The sequence below is a fragment of the Molossus molossus genome, unplaced genomic scaffold, assembly GCF_014108415.1.
Source record: "Molossus molossus isolate mMolMol1 unplaced genomic scaffold, mMolMol1.p scaffold_m16_p_14, whole genome shotgun sequence".
Classification (NCBI taxonomy): Eukaryota; Metazoa; Chordata; class Mammalia; order Chiroptera; family Molossidae; genus Molossus; species Molossus molossus.
Window position 1 is genome coordinate 9,837,404 of NW_023425349.1, and position 17,743 is coordinate 9,855,146.

The 17,743-nt window shown below is 48.3% G+C and overlaps 1 protein-coding gene across 3 annotated transcripts in view; it reads left to right on the forward strand.

Moving 5' to 3' along the window:
* Positions 1–8,885, forward strand: part of NR6A1 (nuclear receptor subfamily 6 group A member 1) — a 221,244-nt gene extending 212,359 nt beyond the window's left edge. For 2 of the 3 annotated variants that reach the window (XM_036260979.1, XM_036260977.1), the window contains exons 8-10: positions 3,541–3,662; positions 6,229–6,381; positions 8,515–8,883. In XM_036260979.1, the coding sequence (XP_036116872.1) occupies positions 3,541–3,662; positions 6,229–6,381; positions 8,515–8,603 (364 nt within the window). In that variant the 3' untranslated portion in view covers positions 8,604–8,883. Of the gene's footprint in view, positions 1–3,540; positions 3,663–6,228; positions 6,382–8,514 lie in introns of all 3 variants that reach the window. The other variant, XM_036260978.1, reaches the window with a different exon arrangement.
* Positions 8,886–17,743: the final 8,858 nt, after the last annotated feature.

Genomic DNA, 17,743 nt, shown 5'->3' on the forward strand with positions numbered 1-17,743 from the left:
CTTTCCAAAAGTGTGACTTTCCGGAATGTGTCCTGGTGTTACAGTCTTACTTTCATCCTGGAGTCTGTGTGGGTGCTGAGATGGCAGTTCCTCGAAGGTTGTTGCTGGTGACTGCTCCTGGGGGTAGGTACATTTAGATGAATGAAAAAGAGACAACTGGCCTCTCAGCCCCCTTAATGGGACATAACTTATAGAGTGTCAGCTTCAATTGCTGACTGAATGGTCCAGTGGTTTGGGGGATCCTGGCAGGAATGTTTTTCTTGTCCTAGCATGCTTGTGTAATGGGAACCCAGAAGAAGAATGGGTGTTTTTGTCCAACTTTTTGGCTTTGAATGCTGATAATTTGTAGACAGGGAATACAGGGGCGTTAGAACTGTGGAGTGGGCAGATGTGGAGGAGGCACGGCTGCAGGAGAAAGCCAGCCCATGAAACAGAGAACAATTTGTTTATCAAGGGGTGGGATGCGGGGTGTGGAGGAAAGCTTTGCAGTCAGGCTGTGGATACTGAGTGGGGGCTGCTGGGCTGGCTGCCATCCCCCCCACACACACTGCCACAGGTCCATGATGGTAGCCAGTCCTAAGAAATTTGGAAAAGAGATATGTGCTTTCTCTAAGAGAAAGGGCGGATCTGGGACATATGCTCAGGCCAGGCAGTTGGGAGCTCCTTTGTGTCTCTTAATCCAAGACTCAGCCAGGAATAAGGTTGGCACTCCTGGCTAAGGGGTCTGGCTGATAGCCACACACCTGCAGGTTCTGTAGTGCCAAAGTAGCACTTGGGGCAAGAGGTTGCTGATTAAGGGAGAGAGTGTTATCTTTGCTTGCTGCACTGCTTTGGCCACCAGACAGATGCTGACAGTGTTGTTCTGCTTACAACCCCCTTTTTTATACCCTACCCCCTGCCACCCCTACCTCACCCCTCCAAGCAGATACTAGGAATTTGTCCTCTCAAGAACAGAAGTAGCCAACCAAGTACTGTGATGAGGAGGAAGCCTCACTCCTGGGCACACTGCCTCCTGCAAGTCTTAGCATCATGGAAGCCCAGCAGGCAGTTCTGGGTTGGGTCTGCCTGAGTTCCTGTGGGAACACAGAGCTCTCTTGGTCCCTGGTGTAGCATGTGGTAGCCTTTTGCAGTTACCAGTTAGGAGCAAGGCAGTCAGTTAGGAGACAGTATAGTGCTGAGAAAGCAAGAGGCTTAGAATTAGAAAACGGGTTTAAACCTTGGCCCACCACCACTTATTTACTATGTAACCTTGGGGAAGACACCTCTTCTGTTTCCTCATTCCCAGCATGAGGTGATATTACTTACCTCACGGACTCTCAGGAGGGTAAAATGTAAGAATGCAAAGGGGGCACAATAAATAACCTCTGAGTCTTTGTTTCCACATGTGAACAAAGAGAATTACAGCATCCATTTTGGGGATTTATTGGGAGTATCCAGTGAAATAACATGTAGAATTGTTAAAAATTTTGATTTTCTTCATTAATGTTAGAGATAGAAACATCGATGAGAGAGAATATCGATTGGCCTCCTCCTGAATGTCCCGTACTGCGATCAGGCCCACAACCTGGACATATGCCCTGACCGGGAATTGAACTGGCAGTCTCTTGGTGCGTGGGTCATGCTCAACCGCTGAGCCATACTGGCCGGGCTACATATGTAGAATATTTAACAAAGTGCCTGGCAAGTAGCACACTCAACAAGTGGTACAGTGGTAGATAAGTTTATTTATGGTGGTTTTTCAGTATAAATTTGCCTTATCAGCCAGTCTGGGAAAGTATTATAAAGTCATAAAAGTCAGGAGCAGAAAGAAACGGAGTCAGCCATTGAACTTCAAATCAGCTGACTGAAAAAAACCCTGGCACAGACTGACTGGGAACTGAACCTTGAGGCAGAGGGTCAGAGCTCTGATTGGACAGAGCTGCTGCGGCAGCTCCCCCTGGTGCTTGAGAAGTGCAGGTGCCTCTGGCCCCAGCCAGAGCCAGACTTTCTCCAGGGAAGAAAAATGGCCTGCTTGTCCCACAAGCCAAGCCCTTGCAAAGCCTACAAAGTCAATGCAGAAAGCAGTAGTACATCTCCAGGTGTTTTGAACTCTACCCAGTTAGGGCCTTCTTGCCTGGCACGGAGCTGTACGGTTATGTTCATTACCCAGATCTGAACATATTACCAGGAAACAGACATGGGCTAAGCATCTCTGTGACTGAGCTGCATCTGAGACCTGTCTGGATTGTTCCTTGGCCCATAGTTCAGCCCACTCCTAGAATGGCGGAGGCTGGACCTGACCCCAGCTTTTATAAACTTCTGCTTCCCATTAAGCCTTTGCCTCCTTGGTTTGGTGATATTTCCATCTCTGTTATGAGACATTCTCCACTATGACCCAGAGTATTAGTCCCCTAGCCTGGCACTCCTTTGCCTAAAACTTGGTCTTTTCTCAAGGAGCATCTAATCCAAAGAAAGGAACTTTGAGTCTTCTCTGCTATGGGATGCCACCTTAGATAGTGGGAAAACCGGGGCCTTGGGGAATTAGCCTTGGTTCTAAGTTCTGGCTCTGCCACCACCTAACTGCATGCTTGTGGACCAGTCCCCTCTATTCTTTGACTCCAGTTTCTTATCTGTACACTGGTGATGATGATCTCACCTCATACATAGGGCTGAGAAAATTAACTGAGATAATGCACATAAAGTGCCCAGCATAGAGACTGGCATGGCATGGAGGCTCAGTTAATGTTTCACTCCCTCCCTAGCTGAAGTCAAGGATGCCCAATAAAAATGTTCACTGTGCCCTGCTGGAAACAGTGAACTTAAATAAATACGATCAGCAGCTTTTTCTGCGTTGTGGCAGAGGCTTGCAGAGAGTCAAATGGCAGCTGCTACTGAAACTGAAGCAGCATCTCAACAACAGCAGTATGTTAATGACATCATATTTCTCCACATTTAATCCCAAACCTCCTTTGGTCCTTGTTACCCCAAGCAGGCAAGCATTATTATTGTACAGAGAAGTACCTCAAAGCTTAGAGGGGTCAAATGACTTTCCCAAGGTCTTGTAGCTTTTTTTTTTTTTTTTTTTTGAATCCTCACCTGAGGATATGTTTTTTTGATTTTAGAGAGTAAGTGGGGGGTGGGCATTGATGTGAGTAACAATTGGTTGTCGGCTGTACGCACCCCAACCAAGGATCGAACCCGAGGTATGTGCCCCGACTGAGAATTGAACCTGCAGCCTTTTGGTATACAGGAAGATGCTTCAGCTAACTGAGTCACCCAGCCAGGGCAAGGTCTCATAGCTTTTATGTGATGGAACTGGATTTAGATATGATCGACCCTACTTGACCTTGGGAATAGCATTTTGTATGAGCTGTCTTGCTTGGCCGCTAGACAAACCATGGATCCACATGTTCTTCACAAACAATTCTGGATTCTGTTTCTTCCGAGCTCATCCTCTACCAATGTTAGATGCCTTAAGGAGCTGTCAGAAACCTCTGTTTTTCCTTCCCTGATCTCTGCTGGTGTCAGAGCCCACTGTTAACACCTGTGTCCATTCCCCAGATTTAGTGATGAAGGGATGGAGGTGATCGAGCGGCTCATCTACCTGTATCACAAGTTTCATCAGCTAAAGGTCAGCAATGAGGAGTATGCTTGCATGAAAGCAATTAACTTCTTAAATCAAGGTGAGTGGCTTGGGTGTGGGAAAGAGGGGACCTTTGTTTTTTGGCCAGTGAACAGTTTTCCCTCATGCTTCATGCCCTTTACCCTAGGGACCGTCACACAGAGTGTGACACACCATATGGGTAGCAGTCTTGGAAAGCCTAAGCTTTCCTCTCCATCATTGTGCCCCTCTGTAGTGCAGGGCATGATTTGGGTTTTTTCTTAAAACCTAAATGCCACAGTCTCTATAACTCATAGCAGAAGGAAGAGGATTTGCTTTGTTAAGTCAGTTTCAATGTATTTAAACGCAGACACCAAGGACAGTACATGCGTCATTTAAAATATGTACCAAGTTTACCAGTGACTGAAGAAGAGCAGAGTGACTGATGAAACTATTGGAGATAAGGCCTCTGCGACAGGCTGGCAGTGGTTCTGACGGCCCCTTCAGGCAGAGTGGGGTTCATAGAAATTCATATCAAGCTTGGATTTTGTTGTTGTTTTTGCTGCTGCTGTTGTTAATCCTCATGAGAGGATATTTTTTTCCGTTGATTTTTATTTTTATATTTTTTTAATCCTCACTTGAGGATATTTTTTCATTGATTTTTTGAGAGAGTGGAAGGAAGGTAGGGAGGGAGGGAGAGAGAGAAAACATGGATTGAAACACATTGATTGATTGCCTCCCATATGCACCCTGACTGCGGCTGGGGATCAAACCTGCAACTCAGGTACATGCCCTTGACTGGGAATCTAATCCGTAACCCTGTGGTGTGTGGGCTGACGCTCTAACTACTGGACAGCACCAGCCAGGGCTCAAGCATGGATTTTTTTTTTTTAATAGGTTTTTATTGATTATTTTTTTTTTAGGGAGAGAGAGATAGAAACATGGATGTGAGAGAATGGCAGCAATCGGCTGCTTCCTGCACGCCCCCTACTGGGGATTGAGCCCACAACTCGGGCATGTGTCCTGACCTGGAATCGAACTGGGACCTCTCAGTCCATGGAACAACGCTCAATCCACTGAGCATAGCTTTTCATTAGAAGTGTGCTGGGTGTGATTTAAGTGTAGTATTACCTGTGAAGTGGGGCTTGGTAGCTGCTGGTAACCAGAGTACGAAGGAGAATTTGAGTCCTCTTTTTTCCAAAGTAGCATCTGGGTGCTCTGCTCTCAGAGTGGAACTGGGCTGTTTTGCTGTCTGTGACATTATAAGTGCTCTGTTCCTGCGTTCACTTGCCTAGTCCAGAGACTCAACCACTCCTCTCTACTTCCTCCTCCCCCTCCTGCTTCTGTACCAGTCGTGCATGCATCTGGTATTCTGTGTGCCTCCCCTAGGCCAGGCCCTGGGGTGAGCATTAAAGACATTGAAAAATAAATTAGATTCTAGGTTCCTGGCCTCAAGAAATATACTCTGATGGCATGTGACATATTACTTGAGCCTCAGTTGGGGGGAGATCAGTAGCAACTACTTGGAGGAGGAGAAATCTAGGTTGGGCTTCAAAAGCTGGGTAAGATTTATATAGAGAATATCCATATTTTTATATTTAAAAAAGGGGGTAGGTGTGTGTGTGTAAAGAAATGAGAGAGCCCTGGCCTGTTTTGCTCAGTGGTTAGAGCATTGGCCCGCAGACCAAAGAGTCGTGGGTTCAGTTCTGGTCAAGGGCACATACTTCAGTTGCAGGTTAGTCCCCAGCCCTGGTAGGGGTTGTGCTGGTAGCAGCCAATCGATGTATCTCTCTCACATTGATGTTTCTCTCTCTTTCTCCCTCTCTCCTTCTCCCCCTCACACTCTATCTGAAGATAAATGGGAAAATATCCTTGGGTGAGGATTAAAAAAAAGGAAGAAAGAAATGAGAGAGAGAGAGAACTCTATATATAGAGTAGTATGAGCAAAAATACAGGAGACCAGCCCTGGCCGGTTTGGCTCAGTGGTTGGAGCGTCGGCCTGTGGACCAGAGAGTCCCAGGTTTGGTTCCCACTAAGGGCACGTACCTCGGTTGCAGTTTTTCCCCAGCCCCGGTTGGGGTCGTGTGGGTGGCAACCAATCGATGTGTCTCTCTGGCGTCAGTGTTTCCCTCTCTGTCTTCCTCCTTCCCGCTCTATCTGAAGATAAATGCAAAAATGTCTTCGGGTGAGGATTTAAAAAAAAAATACAGGCGAGCATGTGAATATATGTACAGGCATGAATGTTGAGGTGTCAGCATGGCTTCTGATTGGCTCCAGCAAAGGGCAAATTTAACAGTATCGTGAAGGACAAATTAGGTAAGGTAGATTAATCAGTCAGTTAGTGGTTCAGCATCTAATGGTGCCTGTTTTGTGTCAAGACCTGTGCTGGGAGCCAGGTGTGAAGTTGAGAAAGATAACACCTAGCTCTCAAGGGGCTCAGTCTAGTGATTGTCCTGTATAATTTTTTTCTTCTTTATCTGTTTTCTCTTCCCTTATCCAGAACTTTGTTCCTCCATTTCAGAAAGAGAAAAGATCCCCTGTTGTGACAGTGTTTAATAACTTTCATTGAAATATGCATCTATTCGAGGAGTTGGTGTTTCTTCCACATTAGAAAGCCCTTTCCATAACCTGTGTGGTTTTCTTCACAGATATCAGGGGTCTGACCAGTGCCTCACAGCTGGAACAGTTGAACAAGCGATATTGGTACATTTGCCAGGATTTCACTGAATATAAATATACACATCAGCCAAACCGCTTTCCTGACCTCATGATGTGCTTACCTGAGATTCGGTATATTGCAGGTAACATTCCAGGTGCTGGTTTACCAACCCTTCCTTGCTTCTCTCAGCTTATAAAGAGAATGAGGCAAGCAGTGTTTTCAGAAGTTCATTCCAGGCCCATGACTGACCAACTAACTGCATAAAAGCAGTATGACCCTCGCCCTCAGAAAAGTTCACACTACACCAAGAAGTGTGCATTTTCTTTGTAGGGAAAATAATCTAACATTTTCTCCGCACCTGTGATGTGCAGGGTACTTTGTGGCCTTATATCATTTAACCTCAGAGCAAACTCTGTGGATGGGAAACAGGCTCAGAGTTTCTCAGATTAACTTCATTTCTGGATTTATAAACTGTAAGGGTGGATTTTATGGTAAGTGAATTAATTATATCTCAATTTTCTTTCATAGAATTGCCTCTAGGCATTTTGGGGATCATTCATTTGAAGCCGGGGTGGGGAACCTTTTTCTGCCAAGGGCTATTTGAGTATTTATAACATCATTTGCAGGCCATACAAAATTATCAACTTAAAAATTAGCCTGCTCTATTTGGTCAGGCTAGTTTGGTGAGGTGTGTGATGTTCGCTGGGATTGATTTCTTGGGCCTTGACAGATGTTCCCCAACCCTGATTTGAAGTGATATCTTTAAAATAATTCTCAAATTCGCCCTGGCCAGTTTGGCTCAGCGGTTAGAGTGTCGGCCTGTGGTCCGGAGAGACCCGGGTTCGGTTCCCGCTAAGGGCACGTACTTTGGTTGCAGTTTGTCCCCGGCCCTGGTTGGTCGTGCGGGTGGCAGCCACTCGATGTGTCCCTTCACGTCGATGTTTCTCTCTCTCCCTCTCCTTCCTCTCTCTCCCTCCCACTCTATCTGTACAAAAAATGGAAAAATATCCTTGGGTGAGGATAAAAAAATAAAATAAAAAATAAAATGTCTTTGAAAAAAAATAATAATAATAATAATTCTCAAATTCTATGTTTGCAAAGGAATTTTTGTTGTTTTGTTGTCTTGACTCCTGCTGAGCTTCTTGATATTTAAATAGGTCCTTTGAAATACAAAGTCCGGGTTTTAGTTGTTTTACTTCATTTGGTAGAGATTGTTGTTTAGAGTCACGCAGCACTTACTGAGGAGCAGCTCAGAGGTGAGCCTCTAGACAGAGATTGTTCCTGTCAAATTCACCAATAGAGTTTTGAAGGAAAAATTTTTTAATTTGGCAAAGGAATTTTTATTCTACTCTTTGGACCCAGAGTAATCTAGCAGATGTGAACTAGACCTCAGCTGTTAGGTTTGAGGGGTGTTCTGATGTCTGTGTCCCAGCATCTTCAGAGGAGACATTGGTCAGGTGCCCCTCTGAAGTGAGGGGCGGTCGCACCCCCCCCCCCCCCCAGAGCTGGCTCTCAGCCCAGCCCGCTGGGCTCGCCTGGGAAGCTCTGCGAACATGCCCATGTTTTGGTGACGCCTCCAGGGGTTCTGACTTAATTGGTATGAGGGGGCCTGGGCATCAGTATTTTTTAACTCCTCAGGTGACTCTAAGGTGCTGCCAGAGAGAACCACGGCCCGTTTGCAGGTGTTTACTGAGTGTTCTGAGAGGCCCTTCAGTGAAGAAACCTGCAGCCCCTTTAACCCTGGACTTCTCCATCTCTTTGTCCCTGACACACCCCCACCTCCTTTTCTCCTCGGTACTTTTACTAGCCCATTGTGCTGCTCCGAAGAACAATTTTTATAGAATGCTAGTTAGAGACTTCGTCAGGGGAAAAAGCAGAATATAAATTTCTTGTGGTAGTTAAGCTCTAAGAGGGCATCTAGGAATACATTCTCTCAGTTTCAGATTCCTCATCTGTAAAATGGGGATAAAAAGTAATATCTATCTCACAGAAATAGTGTGAGAATTAAGTGAGACGGTGCATTTAAACACCTGGCACAGAGTCAGTATTCCCTGGATAATAGCAGTGAGGGTAACTTCCGCCATTGCTAGGCTCTCTCAGGCACCACAGCGGGCCTGGCATTCGGACATCAGCCCACACTGTCTTTGTGATCCTCCTGGCACTGTCCTCGCCCCGTCACTCAGAAAGGCAGCATCCGCCCTTCGTCAGCCCGAGGAGGAGGACCTGCCCTTCCTCTAGCGCCGCTGCTAACTCTTCTTCTCCACCTTGTTCCCAGGAAAAATGGTGAATGTCCCCTTGGAGCAGCTGCCCCTCCTGTTCAAGGTGGTGCTGCATTCCTGCAAGACAAGTGTGAGCAAGGAGTGACCTGTTCCCGCGCCCTCCGCAGGCCGGCCGCAAAGCCTCGGGTGGGCAGGACGGGCTCCCGAAGAGCAGCCCAGAGACCAAGATGGAGGCTGTGGAGCAGCGTTCCCGATCGCCTCCTTAGCAAGAAGAGTTTGTGTTTGTTTGTCTGTTTTTTTTTTTAAGCTCAGTTTTCTATATATTTATTTCACGACAGAGTTGAATGTATGGCCTTCAACATGATGCACATGCTTTTGTGTGAATGCAGCCGATGCATTTCCTTGCAGTTTACAGAATGTGAAGATGTTTAATGTTACAGTGTTGTCATTGTTTAGAGATAGTTCTTTTATATTTTGAGGGAGGGTGGGATGGGGCTGAGATGACTATTTCCATAATGTTGACAAAGACGACTGACTACCTCAGTGGAAAGGGAGGGATGTGACCATCCCTACTTTTTCCACATGTTCTCAGCAGACTCATACATTTGTCTGTCAGAGAGCAAACTGCCTTTTCTAGCCACAGAATTGCCAGGTAAAAGCACACACCATAAAAGGGCAAAGTGGTGTTAGATTTCCTGAGCAAAGTGGGGGAGACAGTGGGATCAGTGCAGGAGATGAGGATGTAAGCCATCCCTTTCTATGGAAAGCATGAAAGCTGAGAGGGGGGCACAGTGACCAAATCTAAGTTTAGTGTCCTCCCTCCGAACAAGTCCTCAGGGAGAAGGGTTTCTATTCTCACACCACACTGCGGGGCCCCCACCCCACCATCTGAACCACCACTATCAGTTTCTGCCACTGTTAACTTTTCCTCCAGGCGAGGTCCTGGCTATAGTGTCATCCTCGGGCCTTGCCTACCAGCTCCCTTGGGGCTCACAGCTACCTGGTTTCCTTACCTGGATCTGCCAAGGCTTGCTTTCCTTAGACTCCTTGCCTCTTCCTTATAAACTTGACCTCCTATTGGCCGTCTGAAAAAACAGCCAAGCAGTGTCATGCTCTGAATCCAGGTGCCTACTCCTGATTTCTTTTCCTTTCACCTTGTTTTCTTCAAGGGGTAGTGGGACACAGTCCATACTGCTAAAAGAATAAACACTCCTACTTTGGAGTTCTCTGTCGTCCCCCCCACCCCTCCAGTCCCATCCTGGAAAGACCATTCACCCTTCTGACCAGAATTTTTGCCTTTATATTCCACTCCAAATTCTTCTAATCCCTCCAAAATGAGACCAGGATTCCTCAGCAGAAAGCCCAAAGCCCAGAGTGGCGCAGCTGCCCTTAGAGTATCAGTGTCCTGGCCAAGGCCTGGAGGGCTGGAGTTCCAAGCACCTGGAAGGGAAGGGGGGCTTTAAACTACCTCATGTTCCTAAGGGCCTGGCTGTCCCTTCTCCAGACTATAGCCTGGCCCCCTTGATCTTTCACTACCTGCCCCACCTACCCTGGGGAGTGTTCCTTCCCCTCTTGGCTTTGGCCAGCAGCCACGCCGTAGCTGTTGGAACTCTTTAGGTGCTTTTCCCTTCACTGCCTTACTACAACACCTGTCCCTGCCTACACCCAGGTACCTCGCACAGCCAGTGCAGCAGACAGACCACTTAGAGGGGTGCACCTCTGGGTGGGCTTGAAGGGCCTACAGCACCTCCTTTTGCCTGTTTAGTCAAAGGCCATTTGCTCTCTTCCTAGCCCAGCCTAGAAGACTGGGCCACCGTGGGCCACCACATTGTGTGCAGACCAGGTAGTCTGTGTCAGATTGTAATTTTTCTTTCCAGTGAAATGTTACGGGTACCAGCAGAGTGATGACTGTCCTTTGATGGATTTGAAACTCAGAGCATTACTCCTCAATGCCATTTCCCCACCTGCTCTGAGAGAGAAGAGATGTGTTCCTCAGGAAAGGTCTAATCAGAATGTTTTTCACATGTCAATGGGAAGGTGTGTGTGTGTGTCTGTATCTGTTTATTTCTCGGTTCACAATATTTTTGTTTCCCCGAATGTTTTATTTAACCAACTAGGTCACATTCTTTGGCTACAGGTCAGACTCCGAGCTGTTTTCCTCCACATAGGGAAGAGGCACATATCGGAGCCCCTTCTCCAAGATGGCTCCTGTGTGTAGTATCTCTCTTTGCTTAGACCTCCATCTGTCAAATTATTACTATTTTTTGAAATGGCTTTTCTCTAAAATTAAGCATTTTACCGGGTTGGTTTGGTATCAAAGGAAATTGCTCTCTGGTGAGGCAAGAACATGTCTCTCCAATAACACAGCATTAAACAGAGCAAGTTGTTAATTTGTGGAGTGGGGGAAAGGTTCTGCAAGTTGCCATTGTACAAATCCATTTTTACAAATGTTTGCAGCAGATTCCACAGAACAAAGAGCCCATTCATTGCAAGTGCCCTGCAGAATCTCGGAGCCAAGTGGCCGTGTGTTCTGAGCCAGAGCCTGACCTGTGGACCGCCTTTAATGTCTTCTGCACCCAGTCCTTTTTATGACGTGGGCTTTTTTTAAACAGGGTAAAATGAATGTGTTGCATTGCAAACTCAGGTATTACGAGGAGATGGTAGGAGTGTAGCTAGCAGTGTGGAGACGTTAGGTCAGCCACTAGATGTATTTGTGAATTTGGTTTGAAGGACACAGAGAAAGGTTGGAGGGGGAGGTGTGTTGTGTTTGTTTTTTTGCCTTTCTTCCCATAAATTTTGGTTAACAGGTAGCCTTTTTGCTAGTGGAAGAAGAAAATGTCATGCATGTGGTCTCTTGATTTCCCTCTCTCCTGTCCTCTCTCTGATCTCCTGCCACCAACAGCACTCATTTTGAGTGGGAAATTTTGCACCATAAAACTATGGCCCTGAAAGCCACGTGGTCAAGGAGAATCCCACCTTCTTGTACTGCATTGAAACACGCAGGCTTTTCCCTTCCTTTCCCTTTGAATGTTTTCTTGACCCAAGACAAAATTTGGAATCTTGGAACTTCACATACAACTTATGCTCGCTGGCTCCTTTGTAGACTTTTGGAGTCTTTCACAAGGTTTGGTGGTCTTAACCTTAGTCTAGAGAAACTTCCCAGAACCTGTCTCAAAGCATTCCATCTGGCTCAAAGGGACAGACACCCAGCCTCCATGCCCAACCCATGAGTGAGGTGGGTGAACTTCCAGGGATAGAAAGCAGCAGGCAGGAACTTTCCTGTTCTTCAGAACCAGAGGAGGAATAGAGGGACGCTAGGGTCTCCATGGCATATGGAGTTACCCGCTCCACACCAGCCTGCCTCTTACCTGCCACCCCCTTCTCAGGGAAGTGAGTACCTGCCATGGCCAGGTCACCAGGCCCTTAAAACCTTGGGCTCTTGGCTAGCTGCCCTGCTCTGCTATCCATTTCTTTTCTTAGTGTTCTTGATTTGCTGGGGAGTGGGGCAGATGGAGACAGACAAGCCCAGCATGGGCAACATCTAAGCCATGTGCAAGGTTGGCCAAACTAAAGGGACCCTGGCCTCCCATTGGGGCAGGAAGTTGAGCAGTGGTTCCAAGTCTTTAGCTCTGGGCCCCTGGTCTATGTCTTTCTTTGTTGCTTTTTAAAATTTTGTAATTGTTTTTAAGAAATCCAGTCTTTCAGACCAGCCCTTTTACTTTCTTTATTGATTTTTTTAAAGTAAAAATAAAAAAAATAAAAAAAACCCTCAAAAACAAAAAAACTCACTACCCTTTCCCCACATTGACCCATGAGCACCCCCTGCACTTCCCTGCCTTTGCAGTTGATCATTCCTCCCTTTTCCCTCGGCTTGAAGCATCTATGTCCAGTGTCTGTGAAATGATGTTTTATCTGTGTCTCAGGATGAGAAACGGCAATCATTCCACCAGGTGCTGGAAACTGGTTAGCCTTGAGGCAAGGGTTTCTAGGGCCACAGCTCAGGGATGTCTATTTAATTACAGGGTCCCCAGAAACCCCTCTCTCGGCTGCCACAAGCAGCAGCTTCTTTCCTGGGCTTGGATGTAAGACCTCGACTGTTTCCTCTGAGGCAGGAGCCCCAGAGAGCATCCCGAGTCTGGGAGCGAGCTGGGCTTGCCCTGGCCATTCCTGGGCTACCTTGAGGCTTGAAGACTGCTGGCTGTCCTGGAACACAAGCCACAGTGGCCCTGCTCTGCCCGCTGGTCCCTCTGTCCGATCCAGTCCCTGTCTGGTTTGCCTCCTCAGGGCCTGCAGCCCCGGGTGGGCCACCGCCTGCTCAGGAATCAGCTGCAGGCTCAAAGGGGGGCTGCGAGTCAGGCCAGAGCTTGCTCCAAGCCCAAGAAAAAAGCTGTGTTGCTGATGGAGGCTAGTCTTCCGAATCCTGGAGCCAGCCCTGCCAGCCTAAATACCATTTTTGCCCTTTGTGATCATGATTTCCTTTCTCTGAAATATTTTATAATAGGTGATAATGTTGTTGACTCAAATTTTCATGAAAAAGAAAAAAATACTACCTCTTGAGTGACATCCTGGTCGATTCCTCTGAGAAATCCTGTGGGAAGAGAAGAGTGTAGCTCCTGCTCTGTTTACATGTTTCTGTCGGGAGAGAAGCCCTGCCTGCCCTGGGGGTTGGTGTTTTTGTCTGTGTTGCCCTCCCAGGCCTGCGATAGGGGCTTGTGGGTGCGTTGTAATGTCTGCGCTGTGTCTAGGGAGTCCTTCACACCTGCCTAGCCAGGGACTAGCCACCCCCTTGAGGCCTCTGTTTCCTTCCTGGGATCCAAGACACAGGAAGCACTGTCCCACTGTCAGGGGCTCTGGTGGCACATGCATTCGCAAGCTGACCCCGGGCTGCCTGTCCGAAGTCCACCTCTACCCACAGCCTGTGTAGGAATCAAGTAAATGGATGTCTCTGAGCCCTTGTCCCCAAGGGGCCGGCCAAGGGCCACCCACCAGCCTGGCTCCATCAACCCTGCATGACCAAGCGATAGTTGGTGGGCTCTGCAGGCTACCCCAGGCCCTCTGCTACCTCCCACCCTGCCAGCTGGCAAGGGATGGGCCCTTTTCTGTGAATTGACTACCTGTGGAAATGTGACCAATTAGTGTGAAATGCATGTTTAGAAAATGTTAGGTACTGTATTTGAACCAATAAATGTGAATCCTGAACATGGCATCTGTCTGTGACGCTTGTCTGGGGTCCTGGGGAGGGGCAACGGGGTGTTCTAAGGAGCTGGTTCATGCCTTCAGATCTAGTTCCTGCTTGACACCCACCCAGTCCTACTGCCGAGGGAGAGTCTGGCGGAGGGATGTTGCTTAGAACTGGATTCATGAAGCTGAAGTGCCTGCTCTGTGCCTGGCGCTGCCACTGTGTTGGGGCTTTTCACAAACCTGAACCTTCTTGAATTTAAAGGATTATCACCTCTATTTTATATGTAAAGAAGCTGAAGTTAAATGAGGAAGGGTCTCATATGAGGCCTCCCAGCCAGAAGGTGGCACAACTAGAGGAATAGTCCCGTGAGAGAGGCAAAACCCAGCCCTTTGCAGTGCAGTGGGCTCAGGTTGTGGAGGGTGAGTACGGCGTCGTAGTGGCCTAGAGGAGGGTGGCTGGGTCTGCTCAGGAAGGGCTGCAGATGAGTATTGAAGGTGGGCTTTGAAGCAAGTCACCAGACAGGAGGAGGGACCGGGTCAAGGGATCAACATGTTTGAAGGCCCAGCTGTGAATCAGAAAAATATGAACTATCAGGTATAACAAGGGAACGCCTGGCAGGAATGGTGCCGACGGGAGGGATTAGCAAGAGCTGAGGCTGGAGAAGCACCTGGGACCTTGACTGCCACACTCGGAGTTTGGGGAAGGAAAGCCATGTGCTAGGTCTCAGGAAAGAACCGCATCTCAGAGACAGCAAGCAGTGTGCTGGTGGGTGGCCCGCCTGGTGTGCCACCGCGGCCCAGCGATTGGTACCTGTTCTTCCGGAAAATAGGTGACGTTTTCTAGAGCTGAGAAAATGGAGGCTTTCAGAGGTCAAGGGATGTGCCCGGAGTCTTACAGGAAGTGTCAGGGTCTGGACTTGAATCCAGATCTGCCCGACTGTCCTGTAACCCTGCTTGTCTGTCGGATCAGAGAAGGGCCAGCGCGTGGGCTGAGGGTTGTATGAAGACAAATGGGAACGACGAAGTCTCAGTTTGGGAAGATAAAGGCTAAAGCGAGTCTGATCAAAAGTCTATTAAATCCTCGTGTGAAATGAGAGGAAGCCCAGCTGCCTTCCTATACCTCAGGCTCCTCCAGCACAAGGGACCAGAGAGCCCTTGAGGTTTGAAAGAGATGGTTTTAGAACAAAGGCAATGCTGCAGAACTAATTAATAGACGGTTCGTGCCCCACAGGAGGGAACAGAGAAGACAGAGATGCGAGGAGAAGGAACACATTTGCTGACCACCAAGCATGTGCGGGACATGGGTGCTTTACCTGCACTGTCTGCAGTCATGCTCATAACCACTTTGCAAGATACAGGTCCCAGCCCCATCTTAACTCTAAGCAAATGGAGGCGCAAGGAAATGAGGCCCAGTGACACGAGTGCGTGGCAGAACTGGCTTTTGAATCCAGGTCTATCTGATACCAAAGTTACAACAGGCTTCCTCCCTGCTCGGCCTTAGCAATTCAATAGTGCTGAATATGAATGTCTGGAGTTTGTAACAAAGCTCAGTAACGGCCTTTGGTTGAACTTTTTGCTATTAGCACAATAAACAAAACTCTTAAACAATAAAGGATTGATTTCTGTAAGAAATGAAAGAACAGACCCAACCGAATTGATGTGAAGGCAGTGCTGTCCCAGATATACGTAGAATGCTATAGATGCCGAATCCCTGTGGCTTCTCAGAACATGGACGACCCACAAGGTGGTCCCGTGGGAAAAGGAGTTCTAGTGCCAAAAAACTGGGAGAGACTGCACCTACTCGTTCTCTAATTCCCAGCCTTCACTGGCTTATTAAAGACTCTGAGAAGTCCTACCTGAACAAGATCAATTTGGGTCTACCCAGAAGTATTTGGACATGCGACATTTTTTTCTCCTGTTAAAATTCTATTGGGACAATGTTCCATGGAATAAAGTTGAGAATACTGCTCTAAACTTATAAATTGCTACTTAACTGATGCTGAGCTTTTGGTTTCCTTGAGTGCCAGGCAATAATCTGGAAGTAAAGAATAATAAAGTAACTTGCATTCAGAGCAAGGCAAAGCGCTGTGCTAAGCATTTTGTGTGCATTCGATCACTGATTCCTCAAAGCTACCCGATGAGGCTGGTGCTGTAGTGATCCCATTTTATAGATAAGGAAACTGAGGCCCAGAGGGTAAACAATTTGTCTGAGGTTACATATCTTGTATGTAACCTCAGGAATGAATACGAAACCAGTAGTGATTGAGTGCCTACCTAACATTAGGCAGGATCTGAGCTGAGATCCTTGTTCAAAAGCAAACCCTCTGAAGTAAGACCATCTCTGTGTAACTGAAGAGGAATCAGCTTCTTCTGGGTTATGTAAGTCTGAGGCCAGAAGTGGTGGCAGGGGACAGTGTTGGGACCAGGTTGGGTTGTGGCTCCCTAAAGCCCTCCCAAGGACCGTTCCCTCAGGCAGCTTGTGTCCATCTCTGTGTAACTGAAGAGGAATCAGCTTCTTCTGGGTTATGTAAGTCTGAGGCCAGAAGTGGTGGCAGGGGACAGTGTTGGGACCAGGTTGGGTTGTGGCTCCCTAAAGCCCTCCCAAGGACCGTTCCCTCAGGCAGCTTGTGTGACAGCAGGTCCATCAACCGGTGTCTCACCGTCTCAATTCTAATCCGAGTTCTTCCCCTTACCAGTTGAATGTGGCCTTGACCCAGATAGATGCCTCTCTGATCCTCACCTTCCCCGTTAGATAAGTGGAGATCGCGATGCCTATGTCTTAGGGGTTTAAGGATTCACTAAGGCTTGTTCAAAGTTGGGGCTCAACGAAGTCAATCCATAAAAGGAAGCTGTGTGCGTGGGGCTGCAGCCCCTAACACCCCAATAGCAGAAACCCAGCAGAGCCAGAAGCTACCGCTCTGGTTTTACCTGGCCTTGGCCTGGCTGCCCACCAGGGATTTAGCTCCACCTGAAATCAGCCTCTCTGAGATCCTGTGGCAAAAGTGCCCAACTGTCAGACCCAGGGCTCTTGGAGTCTTGTTCCCTTGGTAACAAGTCTCACCATGGAGACCACAGCCCCATCCTTGCCCTCCCTGCAAGCTCTCTCCACACAGACCTTCCCTGTTCAACACCTAGTCCTGGGAGCAGAGTAGGAACTGAGGAAAGCTAGGAGGCCCTTCCCCGGGGCAGGCATTTGACTACAGCCAGCAAGAGAGGCAAAGGGAACTCCCAGTTTTAGGTCCACATTATGCCTGGTGAGGTTCGGAAGGGTCTACATATGTGATTTCATCCAGGTTGAAAGCCGGGCACGCGCCCTCTTAGATATTGGAACGAGGCTCGGAGAAGAGGTGGATGAACCCAAGTCTCACAGCTGGTCAGTGTTGGAGCTGAGACGAATCTCGGATTTCTGACTTGGGAATCCCTATTTTCTCTGTAACTCTCCACCTACACTGTTCAGACAGCCTCCAGCCTCAGTCTGGGGAGGACTGGGGAGTTGGGTGGATCCCCTCCGCGCCAGGCTTCGGCTGGCAGCCCGGCAGCAGCGGGCGGCCCGTGAGGTTTGGGCCGGGCCCGAGAGCCGCAGCCCGGCAGAGGAACTGCACTATTTTAAGCCAGGGCCAGCGGGCCCCATGTGGGCACGGGGAGGGTGGCCTCGGGCCAGCTTCCCGGAAGTCGTCATGGCCTCCCTCCTCTCCCCTGAGCAGCTTTCGGAGGCAGTCACTTCCCAACAAACAGGAAGGAGGCCCTCAGGCCTGGAGACCTGCAGCCCCAGCTGCCTCCTCCTCCCCTACCCCCAGTCTTCTCTACTACACTGGGGAGCCCACCAGCTCCACGCCATGATCAGTGTTCATTATCTGGACGGACTCCCGGCAGGTCCGAGGTGGGGGGTCTGGACTTTTGTGGCTTAGGTTGCCTCAGTTTACCCATTATAAGTCTAAGGTGTCCCTTGCCCAGGCCCCTAGCCCCTTGCCCACAGCCTGATTTCTCACATACATTCCCAATGAGGCAAGTCTCTGGGAGCCAGAGAGAAGAGCAGAGATATCCCCAGACTTGGTCCACTCAAGGAGCCGAGAGAGAGAGAGAGAGAGAGAGAGAGAGAGAGAG